The sequence below is a fragment of the Cnephaeus nilssonii genome, assembly GCF_951640355.1.
Source record: "Cnephaeus nilssonii genome assembly, chromosome: 10".
Lineage (NCBI taxonomy): Eukaryota > Metazoa > Chordata > Mammalia > Chiroptera > Vespertilionidae > Cnephaeus > Cnephaeus nilssonii.
Genome location: NC_137081.1, coordinates 39,584,566 through 39,605,718, shown reverse-complemented (window position 1 = coordinate 39,605,718; position 21,153 = coordinate 39,584,566). Strand labels below are relative to the sequence as shown.

General features: G+C 35.3%; 1 protein-coding gene across 3 annotated transcripts in view; it reads right to left on the bottom strand.

Annotated features, from left to right (window-relative positions):
• Nucleotides 1-21,153, bottom strand: part of ZNF385B (zinc finger protein 385B) — a gene marked incomplete at both ends in the record, with an annotated part of 261,326 nt that overhangs the window by 42,454 nt on the left and 197,719 nt on the right. For 2 of the 3 annotated variants that reach the window (XM_079782703.1, XM_079782702.1), the window contains one exon: nucleotides 8,014-8,124. In XM_079782703.1, coding sequence (XP_079638829.1) covers nucleotides 8,014-8,124 — 111 coding nt within the window. Of the gene's footprint in view, nucleotides 1-8,013; nucleotides 8,125-11,962; nucleotides 12,002-21,153 lie in introns of all 3 variants that reach the window. The other variant, XM_079782704.1, reaches the window with a different exon arrangement.

Sequence of the window (21,153 nt, the reverse complement as noted above, 5' to 3'; positions counted from 1 at the left end):
CATTTAGCAAACCTATAGGTGTTCAGCCTAGAAATTCTACCTGATATCTAATTATATGTTGAATACATTTTTATATAAAGAATCCTAAACCACAAAAATTGAATGAAAAATTATCTTATTAAGGATTCCACAACCAATCTTAACTAAAGCAATGCATACTAAGCAAAGAAGGAAAATCCACAAGCTTTCAACAGTCTTTCCCTAACCCCCAAGGGGCAAGACAACTTTTAGATGACAAAATCACCAACAAAATGACTTGAAAAAAAATGGGGGGGGGGGGAGAGGAAGACCTATGTAATACTTCCAACAATAAAGATTTTAAAAAAGAAGAAGAATCTTTTACTTCCCCTAAAAAAGCTATAGAAATTTTACACAGGAAAACAGAAGACTCATAGTATTTTTAAAGGTATTGTTAATGTTTGATCAGCAAAGCAATGTGGAGTGGAAATACACCAAAGCTTGCAGTAGTGATGGTAAATTGTAGATACCATACTTAATGGTTTTCCTGATATGTGGGGATGGGTTTGGGTACTATCCTTATAACATCCACATTTACTGTTCTTTACAACATCATATTAGGCTGGTCATCCTACCTTTAAGTATTATTAAACACATAGAAATAGCTTGAGGAAAATGTCATATAAACATCTGTATGAGTCTTTATAAGTCATAATGCTCACTTTTTAAAAAACTTCACTTTTATCTTATTCTTCTCTTTCTTTCACTGATGAATTAAAAACCAGCCACAAATTATCCCAATGTCCATGCCAAATAAGGTAGTGCTGAAAAAGACTGACAATTTTGTAATATTACAGTACTGCTCTGGAGGCAAGTTTTTTTTTTAAAATTTAATAAGTAACTAATATATGCTTCAAAAAATGACTAAAATTTTAAAGAACTGTCAAAAAGCAGCTACCGAAGAAAACTTGTAGCACAGTATGTTCCTCCTCTCTGTAACCATGCTATATTTCTGTCATATCGAAGCAAAAAATGTTCATCATTTTGTCATCTCTGTCTGCAAAGCAGAGGATTACCTTCCCAGGATCCTGAGATTTATGCTTTTAATTACCTCCTATCTGCTTCACTACCTTCCATACCTAAGAATCAATATAAATAGTCTTATTTATGGGAAAAATGTAAAAAGTTTGACAAAAGCACACTATCACTTTCTAGATTTCCATTTGATGCTATCGATTCCTTCTTTCTTCCATACTTTTTTTCTTGACAGAATCAGTTGGTTTTTCAAACTTATGAAATTATTCATTTATCTTATCATTTGTATTGCTTAACAGCAGGTATAAACTTTACAACTCGCTTTGGAGTTCCAAACCCACAGATGAGATTAGTATCACTGTGGTTGGTATCTCTCTATTTAATCATCAGCTGCAGAATTCAGTTTAACGGTGGTTTTCTCCAAGCCCCTTCATCATCAACTCACTTTTCAGTGAGGACCCACTTTCATGGCTCATTTTGTTTCTGAAGGGGAGGTCACGATCAGCATAGGTGAGACCTGGCTGGCTAGGCACCTGTGTTCTTAAAAGTCTGCCTCTCACATTTTATCAGCACCAATTCTTAAAAAAATCCAAAACCCACCAAATATACATATAATTGCATATACATAATTAATATAAATTATATAAATATATTATAAATTAATAGAGAGGCTGCTAAAGGGCCTCAGGAGAAATAGAGTAGATGTTTATGGGTGGCCGACAGTGACTGTATATGAGAGGAGGCAACAGCTCATCTGTAGGATGAACATGTGTAGAGAGATACCTGTTGAACATACCTGATAGGGTGATGTAGGGAGGGTCAAATATTGAAAGCAAATATTCAGAGATTTCCTTGACATATTAGTTATCAAATGTGGTGTCCGAAAATTCAGGAAATATAATATAAACTCATTTTTAAAAACAGTGTGTTGGTTAGAGTTTCAAACAATATGCTTAATATGTTTTTTCCCCAACAAGGGAAGTGTCTCTGAATTTAAAGCAATGAATCCAGTCATTAACCTGAAAAAATCCCTCAAAACACTAAAACAAAAAAATGTAAAAAAGACACTATGAATATCCAAGAAAGAGCTAGAGGAGAAGGAAAGAGAAAGTAGAGAAGACTGAAGGAGCAACCTGATGGTCTGAGAATACGTTTAACACGGAAAGAGAAACACTGATAACTCATGGACAGAATTTCTAGAGTTAAAAGCAAGCACGAGGCAGCCAATAGCAAAACATAGACTCCCTTAGAAGAATTGATCCTTCAGAAAGGCGAGGAGTGCCCCTGTGGCCGAGGGCCTCGCCTGCTTTTGCTGCAAGGGACATCTTCAAATGTGGTGTCTAATGGTTCTTGTTTCCCGGCCATTCTGACTTCCCAGGGAAGGAAACACAGCTGCTGCAGGGACTTGCTGCCTCACGGCAGATGGTGGAGAGGTGGAGTGAGGGAGGCATGGTGGCCAAAGGAAATGGAGGGTCAGCCAAGAGCATGGGAAAGAACATTGATGTGGGACCCCAAGTTGTGGCTTTCTCTCTAATCTCATGACGCTGAGCTCTCTGCAGGATGACAGAGAATGCCAGGGCCTCTCGCAGAAACTGCACTAGTGCCTCTTAAATGGCAGATGGTGGATGGGCCAGTTTGTTTATACAATACAGAGAATTTGTATTATACGAACTGCTTAAAGAAGTCAGGAAGTAGGCACAAGCTTAGAACTAAAAAAAAAAAAAAAAAAAATGAGAGAGAGAGAGAGAGAGACCGACCTAGGAGGGCATACTTAAATAACCTTTTCCAATTGAAAACTGCTAAGATGACAAAGATGCAAAATGCCCAGGGAACTGGCATTGCAGACATTCAACTACACACTAATGCAGTAGTCACATGGGAACTGAAGGTGATCACTGAATAGTTTCACTTTCTAAAATTTAAAATTTCAGAGAGATTTAAAGTAAAGACTAGGATAGAGAGTCAGGTCACCCATAGAAGGTTCATACAAATGGTTGGTCCCTTGCCACTTTAACTTCTAAGCAAACCTTGAGTTTCTTGTCCATGTGTAATCAGTCTAACATAAATCAACGAAATGGCATGAGGTCATCTCCTTATGTCTTGAGACATGAGGAAATAGAACACAGCAAAAAGAACAGTGAGCGAAGATGAGAGCTGGAGATACTGGATAACCAAAAACCAAAACAAAGACAGAGAACAACACAACAACATTGAAGACCTAATCCTAGAGGAACCAAAAAGTAAAAGAAAATGTGAACGATAAGTGATTTGAAGTTTCTAATGCTATCCGAAAGGTAATATGGAAAATTTGATTAAGCCCGTGGGGTTAGCAATTAGGGACACTGCATCTCACGCTTAATAAATTGTGGTATTAATACTGAGTGTCAAAATTTCAGGGTCAGTTCCTATATTAGAGTATATAAAACTTGATTTAAAAGCTCATTATGCTTTCATCTTGATTTGCCTAAGAAGCATAAAGGATCCAGTCATGTATTAAGGGTATTTATAATTAACTGTTTGCAATAATAATAATAATAATAGATCATCTCTGTTTTCAAACATTTAAGAGAGTCAAATTACCTTGATTTTGTGTAAGAATCTATATAAGGATGAGTTTCCTTTATCCTTCTGCTACTATTCTCCAAGGAATTGAAGTTATATGCAAATTAGAAATTATTTGGGAAAATTATTGCCAACTTACAACCTAGCCAAAAAGAGAAATATTAGCTTCAAAAATATTTTAGAAGCCTATGTTAGGGACTAGTTTCCAGTGTTTTTGTATGAAAGACAAAAAACCCAATAATTTTGAGTCTTATTTAAAACCAACTACAGAAAAAGTATAGAACTATTTTCCTGGAAAGGGTTACCTCCAGCTAAAAGGTAAAGATTAAGATTTAGGCTTATCTATTTATGACCACACTACAGTCGCAATACACTCATTCATTCATTAGAAAGGCGCATTCAGGTTTAGGATAACCTCATTCCGTGCCAGCTTAAGCCATGTTGGGGGAAGTGGGGGCTGTCTACAGGAAACTAGGGATTCGTGAGCTGTACCCATTTGTGCAAATTTCTGGGACTCCGTTGGAAAGACTTATTATTTCTGGAATGCAATTTCTTGCCCCCTGGCAAAGTTAATGGTATTAATTTGTAAAGGTTCATTTGGGAAATGCTTGTGATTAATGCTTGCTCATTTGCATAACACTGTATTGTGTAAATAAAGCTGTAGCCTTTTGCTTTCCAACAGTGGAGTGCTACTGAGATGATAAAAACTGGACAAAGGGGGCTACTATGGGACCCTTAAACTAGGTCACATTGAATTTTAATGCATGAATCCTGCCCTGCTACATTTTATATGGGTAATGGGAAAATGCAGAATGCACTCTGTTTACTGTGCAAATCTGCCTTCCAGATTGTTCCATAACCATATTTTCTACACTGAAGAATGAAGGCAATTCAGTCTCAGGCTGATTTAGAAATGTTATTAAAGAAAATAAGGATGAGCATCTTCTTAATTCTTACATTAAAATGTAAATAGGATAATTATAAAATAATAAACTCTCCCCCAAATAAAAAATGCTCAGTTTCAGAGCCCAGTTATGCAGATTACAGCACCATTACTAAACACAGAGAACATGTATATGTGATACTTGTGAATTTGCCATCCAGATTATGTGATGTTACCACCCAGAGTCTAAGTATGACTCAGAAATTTTATTTCTTTCTCTATTATCAACAGAAATTTTGAGTGGTGACAAGGAAGGGGGCAGTCACATGCTCACGCATGTGCATTTGTCCATGTCTCTGTTAGTGAATACAAAGACAATTGCGGCCATGGAATGAAGCTCAAGACAAAGGTGCACCTACTCCCAAAGCAATTCTGGGGTGTAGAAAGAAGACTGGCCCTCATCCCCACCTCCCTCAGCCAACCCATGACACAAACAAAACCCAAAACTTGCAGTCATTCTTTCTTGGTCTTAACTGTCCCACCCATAAAATGGGGGTGTTTATACCCTGTTCTTCTAACAGAAATGCCATGGGAATGATTTTTAATCATGGAACTGGAAAGGTCCTTGTGAGGATCAAGTAGTCTATTTCAGTGATATCATAGAAGAGGAAACTGAGGCCCACAGGGTGAAGTGATTTATCAAGTCAAAACTTAGAACTTACATCACATTCAAATACTCTTAATCTAGTGTTCTATACCATGTGGCCTCTCTATGTATGGAGTATAAAAACACAGAGCTGAAGATCTGGAACAAGTTCTGGGAGGATCTGATCAGGTTGAACCTTAGATGCTTTCATTCACGCTGTTAATACATTTGCTGCTGGTCTCTGGAAAATAGTATGGTACTTGGCATAAAATAAAAGCTCAATAAATGCAAAGAAAACGAGCAAAGTTAATATGTGAGGCAACGTAATAAAATAGAAAAAGCTGTGGATTTAGAAGCAAGAGACCTGAATTTATGTCCTACCTCTGACATTAGTTGACTATGAAAATTTATGTAATTCCAAAAGACTGGAAATGACTTAAATGTCCACCAATAAGGGACTAGTTAGATAAACTGGAACATCCACACGTTGACTACTGTATTAGTTTTCTATTGCTGTTGTAGCAAATTATCCCAAACTCACTGGCTTAAAACAACACACATTTATTATCTTAATAATTCTGAGGAACAATGTTCCTTTGGAGATTCTAGGGGAAGATGAATTTCTTGATTTTCCAGCTTCTAAAGGCTGCCCACATTTCTTGGTTTGCAGCCCCTTCTTTCACCTTCACAGCCCACAATGGCCAGTAGAGTTGTCCTCACATCGTATCACTCTAACCTTTTCTTTTGCCTCCCTTTTCTACATTTAAGGACCCTTGGGCCCACAAGATAATCCAGGATAAAATATTTTATGGTCAACTGATTGGCACCTTAATTTTATTTATCACTTTAATTCCCCTCTGACATATTAGGTAACATATATTAGTAAAAGGTTCCAGAGACGAGGATGTAAATATCTTTGCCTAGCATATCTGTATGAAAACCGTGAGGAAGTTCTCTATGTTTTGATAGGGGAAAATTTTCTAGGATATATCTTTATGTAAAAAATACAAGGCAAAGAAAAGTACACTACCTTTTATGTAGAAAAGGGATGAAATAAGAGTATATATTCATACCTGCTTTTCTTTCTTTCTTGGTTTTCAGACCCAGGAAATATATACAAGAAATATGAAAGTGGTTACAGATAGACAGGAACAGCATGGAACACGGGAGGATGGGGAATGCGATGGAACAAGATTTTTCAGTGTATCTCTTAAAATTAATTTTACTTTTTGAACCATGTAAACATGTCATTATTATTTTTTAATTCAAGGGACTCATAATTGCCAAAATTCCCTATTATTCACTTGATAGTCAAGCCTTTTGTTTTGAAGAGTCTGTCATCAACCTTGTTTTTCTCTTATCAAGTTACCTTTTCTAATATCCTCAGTTGTCAGTGGCTTTGCATTGAGCAGTTCTCTAACATGACATTCATAGACTTCATGGAAATCTGCCTCTTTTGCAATATTTATATGAATTCACTTTGCAATCTGTTGCATTGTATTATCAGATGTTTTCAATATATAGCATTGCTGCACTGGGAATACTAGGACTAAATATGAAGCATGTCTTCAGGTGGGACTTTTGTAAGGAGTCAGTTAAGTAGGGAACATTTTAATTTTATATTCATAGTGTTACAGATATTTTAATTTCCCTATGTGACTATAGACATTTGTAAAATGTCTATTCAAAGCTGTTAAATATAGTTGGATCTATTTCAGTATTCATTGTTCTGTCTTTTCTTGCAAAAGTGCTTTAATTATTACACCTTAAATCTAATAGTAATATTGTACTTTAATATATCCCTAGTAGTTATGTATCTATAATTAATTAGTCTTCTATTTACAATGTATTTCATTTTTCCCATCACATTGATTTTTTTTCTCAGTCAGGTTTACTGAGTTATACTTTACAGACAGTAAAATTCCTTTTTAGGTATTAAGTTTTATGAGTTTTGAGAAACAAAAACAGTTGTATAATCACCACAGCAATTAAGATATACACTCTAAAAATTTCTTTCATGCCACTTTGTATTCAATCCCCTAACCCCACCATCAGTCCCTACTGATTTTATTTCTGTCTCCATAGTTTTCTTTTTCAGAAAGTTATATAAGTGTAATTATACAATAGTATATAGAGTATTTATTATTTTAGTATTTCCAATAAACATAAATCCTATAACAATGTTTTGCAAAATGACTTCTGGGGTGGAGTAACTCAAGAAATATCACATATGATATTGAATTTCCAGATTTGAATTTGCATTGGTCATTGGCTTTACTTGGTAATTGGGTTTTATTATAAACATTCTAATATTATTCATTTTTATTTCATGTTATTTTATGTCTAATTTGAAAATCAACTTTCATAAAATATTAATTTGTACCTTTTTTCTTGTTATCCTTCTTTAGCAGGATAATTAAACTGGCTACATAAAATAATTTACTAACCTTTTTCTATATTTTCATGTCTGAGAAAATAGAAATTATATAGTAAATTATTTTCTCGGGTACTTATGATTTGTCACACACACAAAATATAACACTTGGTAGCAAGAGTAACAGCTGATTTTCTTTAGAATTTATTACATTTTTTTCATACTTTCATTGCATTTTAAACTTTAAAAAATGTTTTCTGCTATTTAAGTATTTTTCAAAAGTAAACATAATTGGTGAGGTTAAGTATAAAATGGTATAGATGAGATTGATTACGTACAGAAAGCCTTGATTTTTTTTTTTTATATTAGCCCCTCTATTGCTCAAGTTTCTAGTGTTGAATCCAAATCCCTGGAAAACCTGGCACACTGCAGTAAGTGGGCCACCGAGAGGAGTGGCTGCTAGACAGTATGTAAATATGAAGAGATGTATGTATCCAGAACAATCAGACTTCCAGCTTGATAGACTACAGAGAGCAGGAAAAAGGTGATACTCACATCCGAATTAAAGCGAAGCTGACAGACATTACAAGAAATAACTTGTTTCTTCTTTGGGGGAATGGACACTCCAAATGTGTGGTTAATAACTGCTTTTTGCACAGGATCCATCTGAAGAGCAAATGATAAAATAATCATTTTATAACTTCAAAGGATAGAAAATAGTGTGAGCAAGTAAAAATAGCTGTATTATTCCTTAAGGCTTTCTCTTCGTTCCCAAACTAGGATTATAAAGACTCCCATTCAATAGTAATGTACTGTTTCCAGGAATTGAACAAAACCAAAAATAATAAACTGGTTTGAAATCATAGCACAAATCAAAGGAGAATCCAACCTTCCAATAAATCATATGCATCATAAGGAGTCTTGAAAAACTTTAAAAGAATCATAAAACAAGAATATTTAAAATCCAAAGGTCAAAGTTAAAATTAACTTGTTAATATTTTCCCTACATGAAGTGATAATACCTATGATAGTCCAAAATGGCCTCAATGACAATTATTACAGATAAATGTCAGTTTCTTAAATTTCGATTTATGGCAAAGTCATAAATTACAGGCTTGTCTCACAGCCCAGAAAATGTTTGTCTTTATTTTAAAATAATTTATTACTTTTCATATACTACAGGTAAAATTCATTCGACTGGAAATGCCCATAACAGATAGGTTAATATGCAACCCTTGTTTACATATTGAGCAAGTTTTTTGACTTACAATATGTGACTTTCCTCCCTTTGGTTTGCACATATACCATACATATTTAGAAAAACAAAGTGATGAAAGTACTTAACCACAGCAAATATATGGCACAAAGCTACAAAAACACATGGAGAAAGAAAACAACAACACTATTTGCAGAGCCTATAAAAAGAGAGACACAGCAGTGATTCTACTGTGTACTCCAGATAATAATCTCCAGCATTAACATTGAACAACTGGCAGTTCAAAAAACAATGCAGATGAAAAAGCATTGCTTATAAACAGATGTAACACAAACTGACACACCATCATCTAGGAAATCTCCTGAGGTTAGAGCTTAGGGTTGGATTAGTTGATATTTAGTAGAGGAGAAATTAAGATTATCCCTGGTCAGGAGTATAAATCAACTAAATGTAAAATTAGCAACTAGAAAAACTTAAGTGCAGTAGAAAGAAGGATGGATTACAGAATTATTGAATAGTAAAGTTGCCCATTTTTGCTATAAGTTTGAGATGACAGACTTCATTGCTACTATAAAAACAGTTAATGTGGTTTGGGACACTTAAAATTTCGAAGAGGGGAGTTTTCTGGAGTAATAGAACGATTCTGTAGCCTGATTGTAGTGGTGGTCACACAATTTATACATGTGTTCACATTCATAGAACTATACACACTCCCCCAAAGTCCATTTTATGTATAATAATTTAAAAAGTAAAAGAAAAAAGTGTTAATAGGATTATACTTAACTACTAAGTATAAAATAGAATTACTGGGAAATCTGGGGATTTGATTTGTTCAAGTCAAAATTTATTATATTAAATTTTATTTAATGAGAATAAAAAAACAAGCATCCATGGGCATTGAAATCTCAATGTTCACTTTCTTAGTTTACTCACAAGTGCATACACTTAAGTTTTATCTATTTGTAAAATATGAAACTATACTTTCTGATTTTTACCAGAAATAGAAATTAGTTTGGATACGAAAATAAAATAGCATACCTATGTTGACAGAATAAAAACTACACTGCTTTGCAAAGTAAAAAAATGAAAGCATTTTATTGAGATACTTTCTGTTCTCAGGCTCTAAAAAATACATTTGGTGATGCATAAACTGCATGGAATAAAACTATATGAATATTCTCAAACACTAGTTTTCACATGCCACTTTCATTACTTTTGCCATATCCATATACTATTGTGTTATTATTATTCATGTTTTTTCTTTAAATCAAAGTAAAATAGACTTTTTAAAAAACGCAGTAATAATTATGAAACCATAGTTTTATGTACATGCTTTCCTATTACTCAACATTAAAAATGAAAACATTCATCATATGAAATCAATACACATATCCTGATTATTCCCATATTATAAAATAGAAACACAGACGAAAGATACAGCTGCAAAAATCTAGCTCTAAGTTTTTAGTAAACCAAGATATTTGCTGACAGCTCCAACATGACCCTTGAATATAAACGTCCCCTTTACATTTCTGAAATTATCAACCTACATAATTTAAAAAATAATTCCTGGTGTAAATTTATCCTACTCCAATCTCATATTTGCGCATCAGCCTAAAATTTTCCATTTATATTCCCGAGGCAGAAAGCTTTCTGTCCTGACAGGTGAATTGTGGCTGAGCACTCCAAATACAAAGGCATGCCCAGCTGACATGGCTCAGTGGTTGAGCGTTGAACTATGAAACAGGAGGTCCCGGTTCGATTCCCTGTCAGGGCACATGCCCGGGTTGCAAGCTCAATCCCCGGTGTGGGGCATGCAGGAGGCAGCTGATTAATGATTTTCTCTCGTCACTGACATATATATATATATATATATATATATATATATATATATATATATATATATATATACACACACACACACACACACACACATACATATCCCATCCTCTCTAAAATCAATATATACTAGTATATACATATATATACAATACATATATACATATATTAGTATAATATATATAGGTACACACACACACATATATATATACTTTAAAACAGAATATATTCAAATACAAAGGCAGATGTGTTCCCAGTCACCTACTCCCTGATAAGCCAACTAAGGCAGTTCCTTCAAGAACCTCTAACCAGAATTAGCTTCTGTACTTTATATACATAATCCTACTTGTACCTATAAAATCAATTAAATAAACATAGCCCTTTTACCCTGTCCCTCATCACCTGTCATAAAAATTTCATCCTCCATGTTTGCCACTTGGAAGAGATAGTTTCCACTTCCCACTTGATTCTCTATTTTCTTGTAGGTAGTATTTCAGGAAAAGATCCACTTGTTTTTTCCCTGCCTAAATCTCTGCTGCTTATCACAGAGTTCTATACTTATATTTCTTATTCGTCAATTGGGGACATGATTTAATTGAAAGAAAACTTGAAGTAGGAGAAAAAAGATTGCTCCATTTACCAAATCATTTGATACCTTGAAACTGAAACTGTTTCAATTATATTTTGTGTATTTTCCATCTGATGTCATAATTATAAATACCCGAGAAATTTCAGTGAGGTCCAGACTTGTCAAGAACATAGAAAATGTTTTTAGATCTCTCTCTCCTTTTTAAAAGCATAAAGTCATAAAAATCTGATTATTTTCTTATTCTTTACAATATTCTAAAAGTTAGATGAAAATAACTATGATGTAAACTTATACTAATTAAAATTTTCCTCCCATTAGTGCAATGTAAGTTCTCATAATGAGATATGTATAACTCAATAAATGGTAATAATTTTATTCAATCACCAATTTTTAGGATGAATAAACAATCAATATGAATTAAAACATTCTCATAAATCCTAAAATGTGATACATGTAAGTGATTCAACTTAGTGTCATCAAACCATATATATATATATATATATATATATATATATATATATATATATAATAATAATTTCATATATAGAATATTCAGGAAAATTATTGGAGGTATAATAATTATATGACAAACTTATTTTTAAAGATTCAATAGACATTTGATTATTAAAAATGAGCAAGTGTCTTCTAACATTTTTATTAAAATGTTTATATCACTTTTAAATGAACAAATTCCTTCTTAAATACTCAAATTAAATTAGCTCATGTTAGTTCACATTGCACAAGAAAGTGGTCTGTGGATTGAGAAGATTGAGATTAATTGATAAATAATGCTGAAAACGCTTTTTTTAAAAAAGGAAACCCCTGTCTACCATATAGTTCTAGTTACTAGTATTCCTTACTTGACACAATTTATTGGTCCCAAATAAGCCCATTCTTTTCTAAAAGAGTAAAAGTTAGAAGTAATCTGCACTTTTAAGACTAGAAGCAAATTTATATAAAAATTTTAAAAATCTATTTTCTTTGTTAATCTCTGCTTTAAAAGCCTGAAATGCTTACTAACCAAAAAAGCAGCAAGTGTTAACATTTGCCACTTTGTCTAATGAAAATCATGTAGAAATGAAAGCAAAACCTATTAGATTAGTGCAATTAACTGGTAGGTAATAAAAATGAAAAATGGGGTTATGGCTGTTGCCAAGTATCAAGGAGATAACTGGAGGCTATGTAAGGAAAATTTAACTATTATAAAAAGGAAATTAATGAAGCTGACCTTATCATACTATCTATTCTATTTTCAGTATCAAAATAAGAACAAATAGTTATCTTTGGTGTAGTCACCAGATTATGGAACCATAAATGTGTGTGATTTTTTTAAAAGGTCATGACTTTCACTGAGTGTACCAGAAAAGTAATGTATGTTTGCACAGTGTAAGCAATCATATACAAATATGCAGCTCCAATAAAACCCAGCCGCAGGGGGAAACACTGCAGCACGTCACTAAGGGCAGGGCGAGCACTATGGGAGGGGCAAGAAACTGAGGGAGGGGCTCCACGACCAAAGGACTTCCTACTAGACTATCTCTAGATTCTCGACAGCATTGCTAGATGAAGCTTCAGGCATCAAAAACAGAATTACAAGCTTTTCAATGACCCCAATAATTTTCAAGAGGCCTGAAGTTTGAATTGTATTGTTGTAAGGGTCTTATGATTTCACTAGCTATCAAGTGGGACTGGGTATTGGGGTAAATTGAACACCGCCCAATTAAAAAGCAAAAAGGAATGCTCAGGAATTGTACAAGGCTTTCTTTATGTGGTGAAATGGCTGGATACCCATACTATCCTTAAAGATGGGGAAATTTCATCTTAAATTTTACCATCTACTTCAACCAGTGTTCTAAAAATCATTTGGTAAGCACTTGTTGTACAACTAGAGGCCCGATGCACAGAATTTGTACAAGGGGCTTGGCCCCCACTGCCGCCGCAGCTGCTGCCTTGGCCCTCGCAGCCTCAGCTTCATCGGGAAGGTTGTCCAGAAGGACGTCCGGAAGGATGTCTGGTTTAATTAGCATATTACACTTTTATTATTATATATTATAGTAGGCAATACTAGCTTTTCTATTAAACAGAAGTAGATAACAGGTTTTAGGCTTTTAAAATGTAAAAATCAATCATCCAACAAACATTTCTGGAAGCCTAATATGTTTCTGATGCTGTCCCAGACTAGATGGGGTAGGATGAGTCAAACACTAGAAGGACCTAATTATAAAAATTGAAAAGTGAAAAAGAGAGTGTAAACTCTATTAAATTTGAAGGTGGGAAAAGAAGGGACCACTAAGCAAAAAAAAGCGGCACAAGAATGTACATAGAAGTTTTTCTCCTCGGCCCCACCCCTACTTTGAGATTTCTCCCCTTTTCTGATTTTTCAACTTTAAGCACTCAGGATCCTCCCTTTAAGAGTGACGTAAGTGTGTTATCCTCCCAGGGATATTTGCCTTTTAATTCCTCCTCTAGTTGTGTAATAATACTATTAAACATTATCGAAACAGCAGCTTAGCTTTATAGAGCTCTTACTGAGTGCCAGAAACTATCCTAAGGGATTACCTGTGTAGTCTCCACCATCACAAGGGAGATACCATTATTATCCTCCTTTTACAAATGAGGAATCTGAGGCTTTGAGGGGTTTAGTAACTCGTCTCCCTCACGTTTGTAGGTCTGAAGCCAGGATTCAGACTCAGGCAGGCGTCTCTCCTCACCGTGTTCCCTGATGGAACACTGAGCAGGGACGATGGGTATCGTGCATGGCACTTCCCATAGGGTGTGAGATTTGCGACAAAAGGACGCCTGTGCCTAGAACTTTTGGAGCCTGGAAGGCAGCTGCGCAGTCAAACTACACATAAGGCCCACTTGGTGCCTAAATAGAGGTTTCCTGGAAAAGGGTCGTGGCTTTTCTCTTTTTGAGCTATTTATGCCCTTCTTAGGATAAACTAATTTCTCCTTGTGCAACTCGAGGAAAGCCATAAATAAAGAAGGAGCTGTTCAGTCCTCTTCCCCCAATGTAACTGTTGGGTTTACGCACACGTGTATGTGCACACAAACACACACACACACAGAGAGAACTTTCTGGAAATACCTGGAGATTACACATAGCAGTTGACCGTCATATTTTGCACCTGTCCTGGTTTTACTACAAAGACCTCACGTACTAAACCCTGGTGATTTAGGGCTTTCTGAAAGTTTGGCAAAGCATCGGTTTTTTGTAACTGAGGTATTATACAATTACAGTAGTACAAAAAGAATGACAACTTTTCATCCCTTCCTTTTTTTCAATACTGGATTTATAGAAAAGAATATGATAATGGGTTCTCATTAGAACCTCAAATATTCATGAAGTGACACATATAAAAGTGATAATTACGTCATGGAAGAGCAACATTTCTCTGAAGTTACTTCAAAAAAGGCTTTGCCTTTTATATTTAAATACTCTGGCCACATGCTTTTATATTACTGTTTTACTGTTCTCAAGTCCTTGAAAACTTAAATAGAAATAAAATAGACACAACTATCATAAAGACAATTTTTTTCTCAACTATCAAAAAATACAAACAACTGCATATCATTGGCGACATTTGCTCAGTCACACCACTTTGTACTGCTTTGGATTTCAAATCAGAAGGCTCAACAAAATAAACCACACAGAACATTACAGTGGGATTGCACGCTACTGCAAGACCTGCATTTTTGCATCTGGAATGTGTAAAAGCTGTGACTTGCCACACTGACACTGCTTCTCCTACCCAGGGCACCCTAACAGGGTCCCCCCTGAAACCATCATTGTCATTGAAAGGAAGACAAATGGCATGTCACTCTTTCCACAGACTGTTGATTCAGCCAAGACCCATATGTTTGGAGAGGTACTTCCCCCACGAATCCCCAGCTCATTGCTGAAACCACATATTGCCTGTGCCTTGCAAACAAAATAAAATATGCCCCCATTCTACTGGAATACGACTATTCTACCAGAAAGTTAATCAGCCATTCCTAACTGGCATAAAGACTAAACTAACACAACACATACTTAATAAAATAATAGTTCACCTTATACCAATATCTAAGTCTCAGACCTAACAATGTACTACCACTACTACCACCACCACCACCACCACCACCACTACTATTTTATCAAAATGTAGTAGGCTTTTAAGTATTTTGAGGCTGGCTGACAACTAAGAGTGCCTGATTACTGAGAACTGAAGTGGGATCCCATGATCCTTTTGCAGAGCTTCCCTAGTGGTGGCCAATATTCCCAATAGAAAATATAAGTGGGAGTCGGCCCACTTATTTGAAACAATCGGTGGAGAGCACAGATTAGGATCTCCTGCCCCCTTTTTCTGTAAAGGGATTTACAAAACTTGATATCTTTCACTCAGATTCCATATAGTCAGGCGAAGTTCTGGGATTCATCAAACAAGCTGTATATTCCATTGACAAAATGGGTAACTAGTGGAAGGAAAAAAACACTGTGATCTACTTTGAAGACCTATTTTGAAAAGAAAACTAAACTGCATTTCCAGTTGTGTTTTTTGTTGTTGTTTTTGATAAATTCCGTGTGTGTGTGTGTGTGTGTGTGTGTAGAATAAAAAGAAACAGAGGATGGGATGCTAAGAGATTTACGTTTTGTCATGAAATAATGTCCTCTTTGTAGACTGCTCTGATACTAAATGATGCAACCTTTTTAGAGGGTATTTCATATCAACTTAGTTCTGTTCTTGGGAAGTTTTGCTGCTTTCCAACACATTTATAAATAACTTTCAGTTTGCACAAAAACTATGCTTCTTGAAAATTAATTTATTTAACAAAAGTTTATTAAGAGGCTGTCATATACTCCTTTAGGAGCTCCATATAGAGTGGAGAATGGCCTTCAAAAACACAATATTCTAGTTGGGGAGACATATCTAAAGTAATAAGGTATTTCAACAGTGTAAGTACCATGAAAATAATTACAACAGGATAATGGGAATGAAACAATATTTTACTATGGATAATTCCCATAAACATTTTGGTTGTCTTGATATAACTGGGGTGCAGATACTTTTACATGTAAAACCATACTAAATATATAAAAATAAGAACATTATTCGATGAATTAGGGCAGTTGATACAGAATGCAAATGCATGCAACTTGTAACAACTGTAGAGTAAGGGGCATGTTCTTCAGCTTTCAAAGTGGTCTGCGAGACCTTTGCAGAAGATTTTATTCAAATAGCAAGTCCCAAGACAACCACTGAATCTCAGAGCCACCGCTGTCACCGTCTCCCCAAGGAGAAAGGGAGACTGAAGTGGTCTGCATGCTGGAAGTGTTCTGCATGCTGGAAGTTCTCTACGTGCGAGACGCATCTCACCTGGAGACCCTTCTAGTGGGTTTCTGTACAGTGTGATTGCCCTGGGACTTAGTGAATAGAAAAATGACCAAGAGTTACTTCTTTTGGTTTTTAAATAAGTACACGCTTTTCTCTAAGATCTGAGTTGTTGTGTGACGATATTACAAGAAAATAATGTTTTTCATTTGTAGCACTTTTAGAACTTTAAAGAGTTACCAAATGGTAAAAGCAAAAAAGCTAAAAGCAAATGAATGGGAGTTTCACCACCTCCCTCTCTTTAGTGGAACACCAGTTTAACACTTTTGACAGATAATTTTTAAATTGTTCTGGGTAAAAGGAATACTTTTTCAAGTTCTTTTTCAGTCAGTAGTTATTTTGTAAATGGGAGCTGCCGTAAGATTAGACCTGTGGGCTTTACTGAAGCTGAATGTCTAACTCTGACAGTGGATTCTTTTATGTAATAAATATGGTCAGTACAAATGTAAAATGTTCCATTTTCTTGGCTGGCTCCACATGCCTGGTGATTTTCCATGCTGCCAGGGATCAAGGGTGATGCAGCAAAGCTGTAGTTATGCCACTGGGTAATTTAAGAAGCCACATCAAAGAGCATTTCAAAAAGTTCAGTTTAACAAATAAGACTTTCAGCTATGTCAGCAATGGTTATGAGACTTAATTGAAGGTCCACTCATACCTCATTGCGTGGACACACACACAGCCGGCAATGTTTTGGGTGTTGATGTGCCTATGCAAACCTTAGGTGTGTAAGCTAAAGAACTGAAATTCAATTGCATATGTACCCATATCCAGGTTTAAAAATATATTTAGAAAGGTCTAATTGGTTGATGTGATGTATTAAGGGAGAGCAGACCACCCTCAACCCAATTGCAATTTCTCCTTGCAGTGTAGGTAAAAAGCAAGATGGTAATTATGAATTATGTCTCCCAAGGAAACCCAGTACTTTCCCCTTTGTTTGTTTCCATTCTTGAACAAGCAAATACTTAGATATGACTAGAAACCATTAGGAACAAGAGGTATTTTTCCATGAGGACACAAAAAAAGTTCTTGCAAGGGTTTCCATTTTATTAAGATTTGATGTTCCTATAAGTAAAATAATTTTTGGCCAATGGATGTGTATAGATATGAAAGATCTATAATATCTGTTAAAGGCAAGGTAACAACAGCATTCATAAAAAATTATTAAATGCCCTTTTGAAGTAGTATGAGAAAAGTTACAAAATTTTTAAGAAAAGTAAAAAACTATCAGAATCTTTCAGAGAATTAATAAGAATTCTATAGTGAGTTTTAATAGCACAGAAAAATGAAATGATGATAAATACTATTAATATTTTTTTCTGTGGAAAAGTTACTATCCTCAAAATATTTATAGCTTGTATTTCTCAATGAGATATATTCATATTTGAAAAAAACCCCAAACATCCCAAGGTATATATAGTTGACAATAAACTATACTGCCCACAGAAAAATAACAACAAAGTTAGTTAAAGTACACTATTCACAGTGACAGGAACAGGAGCAGGATTCACCAAGAAAATTTAAGATAAACGAGTCAGATGTTTCCTATGTTACTTAGTACTGTGACTCCTCAGGGTAAAATATAACAAAAAAATCATTTTACTGGACTAAAGAATATTTTTTCAATAGGTGTGAAAAGTACTAAGTAAGATATTCACATTAGTGATTATTCTACAGCACATTGGAAGAAAGCATCCATCCTGAAGTTAGCAAGGACAGACTAATATCTGACCTAGAAGACAGTCACCTAGTTCTTGCCCGTTCCTGTTGTTGAGTTTCTTTTTTAAATAGAGACTTTAAAACAACCCCCAAAACCGCCTCCAAGATTAAATTTCCACAACATAAAATTCATTGTCAAAAATAATTCTGAGAAATATTTTTTAAAACAGAATTTTTAATTTTTTTAGGAGAAAAACATGGCATACACATAACTAGGTTACTTGCCCATACTTATGACGGTAGCTTTAAAAGTTATTTTTAAAAAAGTTATTGGTGCTAAGTTTCCAAATCTAAGGAAGTAAAAATATGTTTGCCTGTTTTCTGGTAAACAGGCTAAAAAAATGTTACAAGGGCTTTCTAAGGGACTGGGGAAGTAATGAGCTTTCTTGATTTAAAAATCAATACACTTCCTGAACAGCCAAATGCATTAACTGACATTCTTTCAAAACCATTCTGTCAAAAGCTAAGTTTGAAAGGCTGTTCAGTAACTAATCAGATATATCCTGATACGGAGGTAAAACAGGTCCTTGACACAAATTAAAAGGTGTATGATGAAAAGACATTCCCACCAGACAGGCAGAAGTGAGAATCAGAAACCTGGGCCTTTTGGGAAGTATTTTTCGTTCTGCAAAGCAAAGCAGAAAAGAGGTATTTTCCCCCTCAAATGGAGGACAACACATTTCTTACTCTTGCACTGAGAAGAAACCTGATAGTTGAGGACTGAGAAGGCTCCATGCAAGGCACCAGACCTGCAATGCTCCAAGCATGAGCATCTTGGGCTCTACTCCCCATCCACTCTCCTTACAAGTGTCAGAGAACATCTCCATCTTCAACTACTTCTTAGTTTGTTTTAGTTGGAGTCCCAAAACCTTCCCTTCACCCTACCCCAAATTAGGATCCTACTAAAAACGCAATACAATGAAACACTGAAAGCAGTTCTGGTTCAATCCAATAGGCCAGGCCCCAGACCCACCAGCATGACTTTGCTTCAACTTCCTCACTTGAAAATGGGAACAGATTTGGAGAATTTTAATAACCTGCTTTTGAGCCTCTTCAGCTAAGACTAGAACCCACATCTCCTATTACAGTTCCAGATTTGCAAATAAAAATCACTTTTAAGTATAAATATATGCCAAACATTGCATAGGATATTCTTATTTCTCTGAAATTCAACTTTGACTGGGCATCTTGCATTTTATCTGAGCCCCCTCTCTGGTTCCCATTCAAGGCTGTCACAGCTATACCCACATTGTTTCTACTTGTCCTCCTTCCTCTTGCAGGCTCACTGTCACACTTACTATTTTAGGACTTTGATTAGAAAAGTGGTCCAAGTGGTTTTGTGGGCAGGTAATATAAAAATATTTTATGTCATTTATCCATTTTGCTATTGCCATTTTGTATGAATGTATATGTGTACACATTTAATTCTCCTCAGCAAAACATACCATACTTGTAAAGTAAAATAAGAACTTTAATAAAGTGCTTTCTTCTGCTCTCTGCAGTAATAGTTGCTTTATTGAATAAGGCTCTGTTAATGGCACACCTTGACATTTTACATTTATCTATCTGATTTATAATCATTTTCATCATTTGCAAGGGGGGCTATAGTTCATACCCAAAGTAATTTAAACTGAACTGTCTTTCTTAAGAATTTGTAAGGAAATGGAGTCACTTCTGGGTAAAACTACTTTATCCACAAAATTTATTTCAAATGTACATAAAGTCCTCTCTGCATCTACATATTCTGAATAGAGTGACACATATAAGATAAAAATGAATATACCAAGTGGCATCATCAAGTTAAAAATGTTGCCCTGGCCAGTTGCTCAGTGGTTAGAGCTTCAACCAGCAGACTGAAGGGTTGTGGGTTCCATTCCCATCAAGGGCATGTATGTCAGTTGCAGGCTTGATCCCCAGCACTGGTCTGGGCACATGTGGGAGGCAACCAATCAATGTGTTTCTCTCACATTGATGTTTTTCTCTCTGTCTCTCGCCCTCCCTTCCACTCTCTCTAAAATCAATGGAAAATTATCCGTGGGTGAGGGTTAACAAAAACAATGTGCTTATATTTCAGATACATTTTGGCCATGGATATGGCATCAAGATTTCCTAACCAAGCAGTAGAGAAAAACCTGCATGAACCACATAGCAAATTGTCATGAAACACAAAATCCCTCAGTAACATTCATGAAAGTTTTTACAGTTTTAATGTTATGAAGCAAAAATCATTTGTATTTACAATCTACCTATTCATTATGAAGATTTTTCAGAAATGTTTCTGAATTATTTTGTTGTTTCCTTCTGAAATTCAGAATATCAGGATGCTTGGCACTTAGAGTCTTCACAATACTCATTTGAAATTTTTATTCACTCCTCTGTCTTTCCCAACCTCCAATCTCTAACTCTTTTACTAAAATTGGACAAGTACCTATATCTAACAACATGAGAAATTATGTTATTTTAATTTAAAAGATTTCATGTGATTATTCATGAATCACAAAATTCCTGCCTCAACAATATTACAATAACCATTGTTGACAGTTATTAAACCATGCAGCAGGAGTGGTCTCCTAGAGCTGTGGTTAAAAGCTGGTCTCTGGAGCTCCGGCCAGCGTGGCTCAGTGGTTGAGCGTCAACCTATGAACCAGGAGGTCACGGTTAGATTCCGGTCAGGGCACGATCCCCAGTAAGAGGCATGCAGGAGATGGCCGATCAGTGATTCTCTCTCATCATTGATGTTTCTATCTCTCTCCCTTCCTCTCTGAAATCAATAAACATACATTCAAAAAATATATTAAAAAAATGCTGGCCTCTGGAAATCAATCATGTTCTTGGCAGAGAAAGAGTATTTCAGTGATAGGAAGGCTGAAACGGAGACTATAATCTTCTGTGATTACCGGTGAGGCTGAAGCAAACACAAAAAGGAGTCTATGAATTGCTGCTAACTTCCTGTGATGACTGAT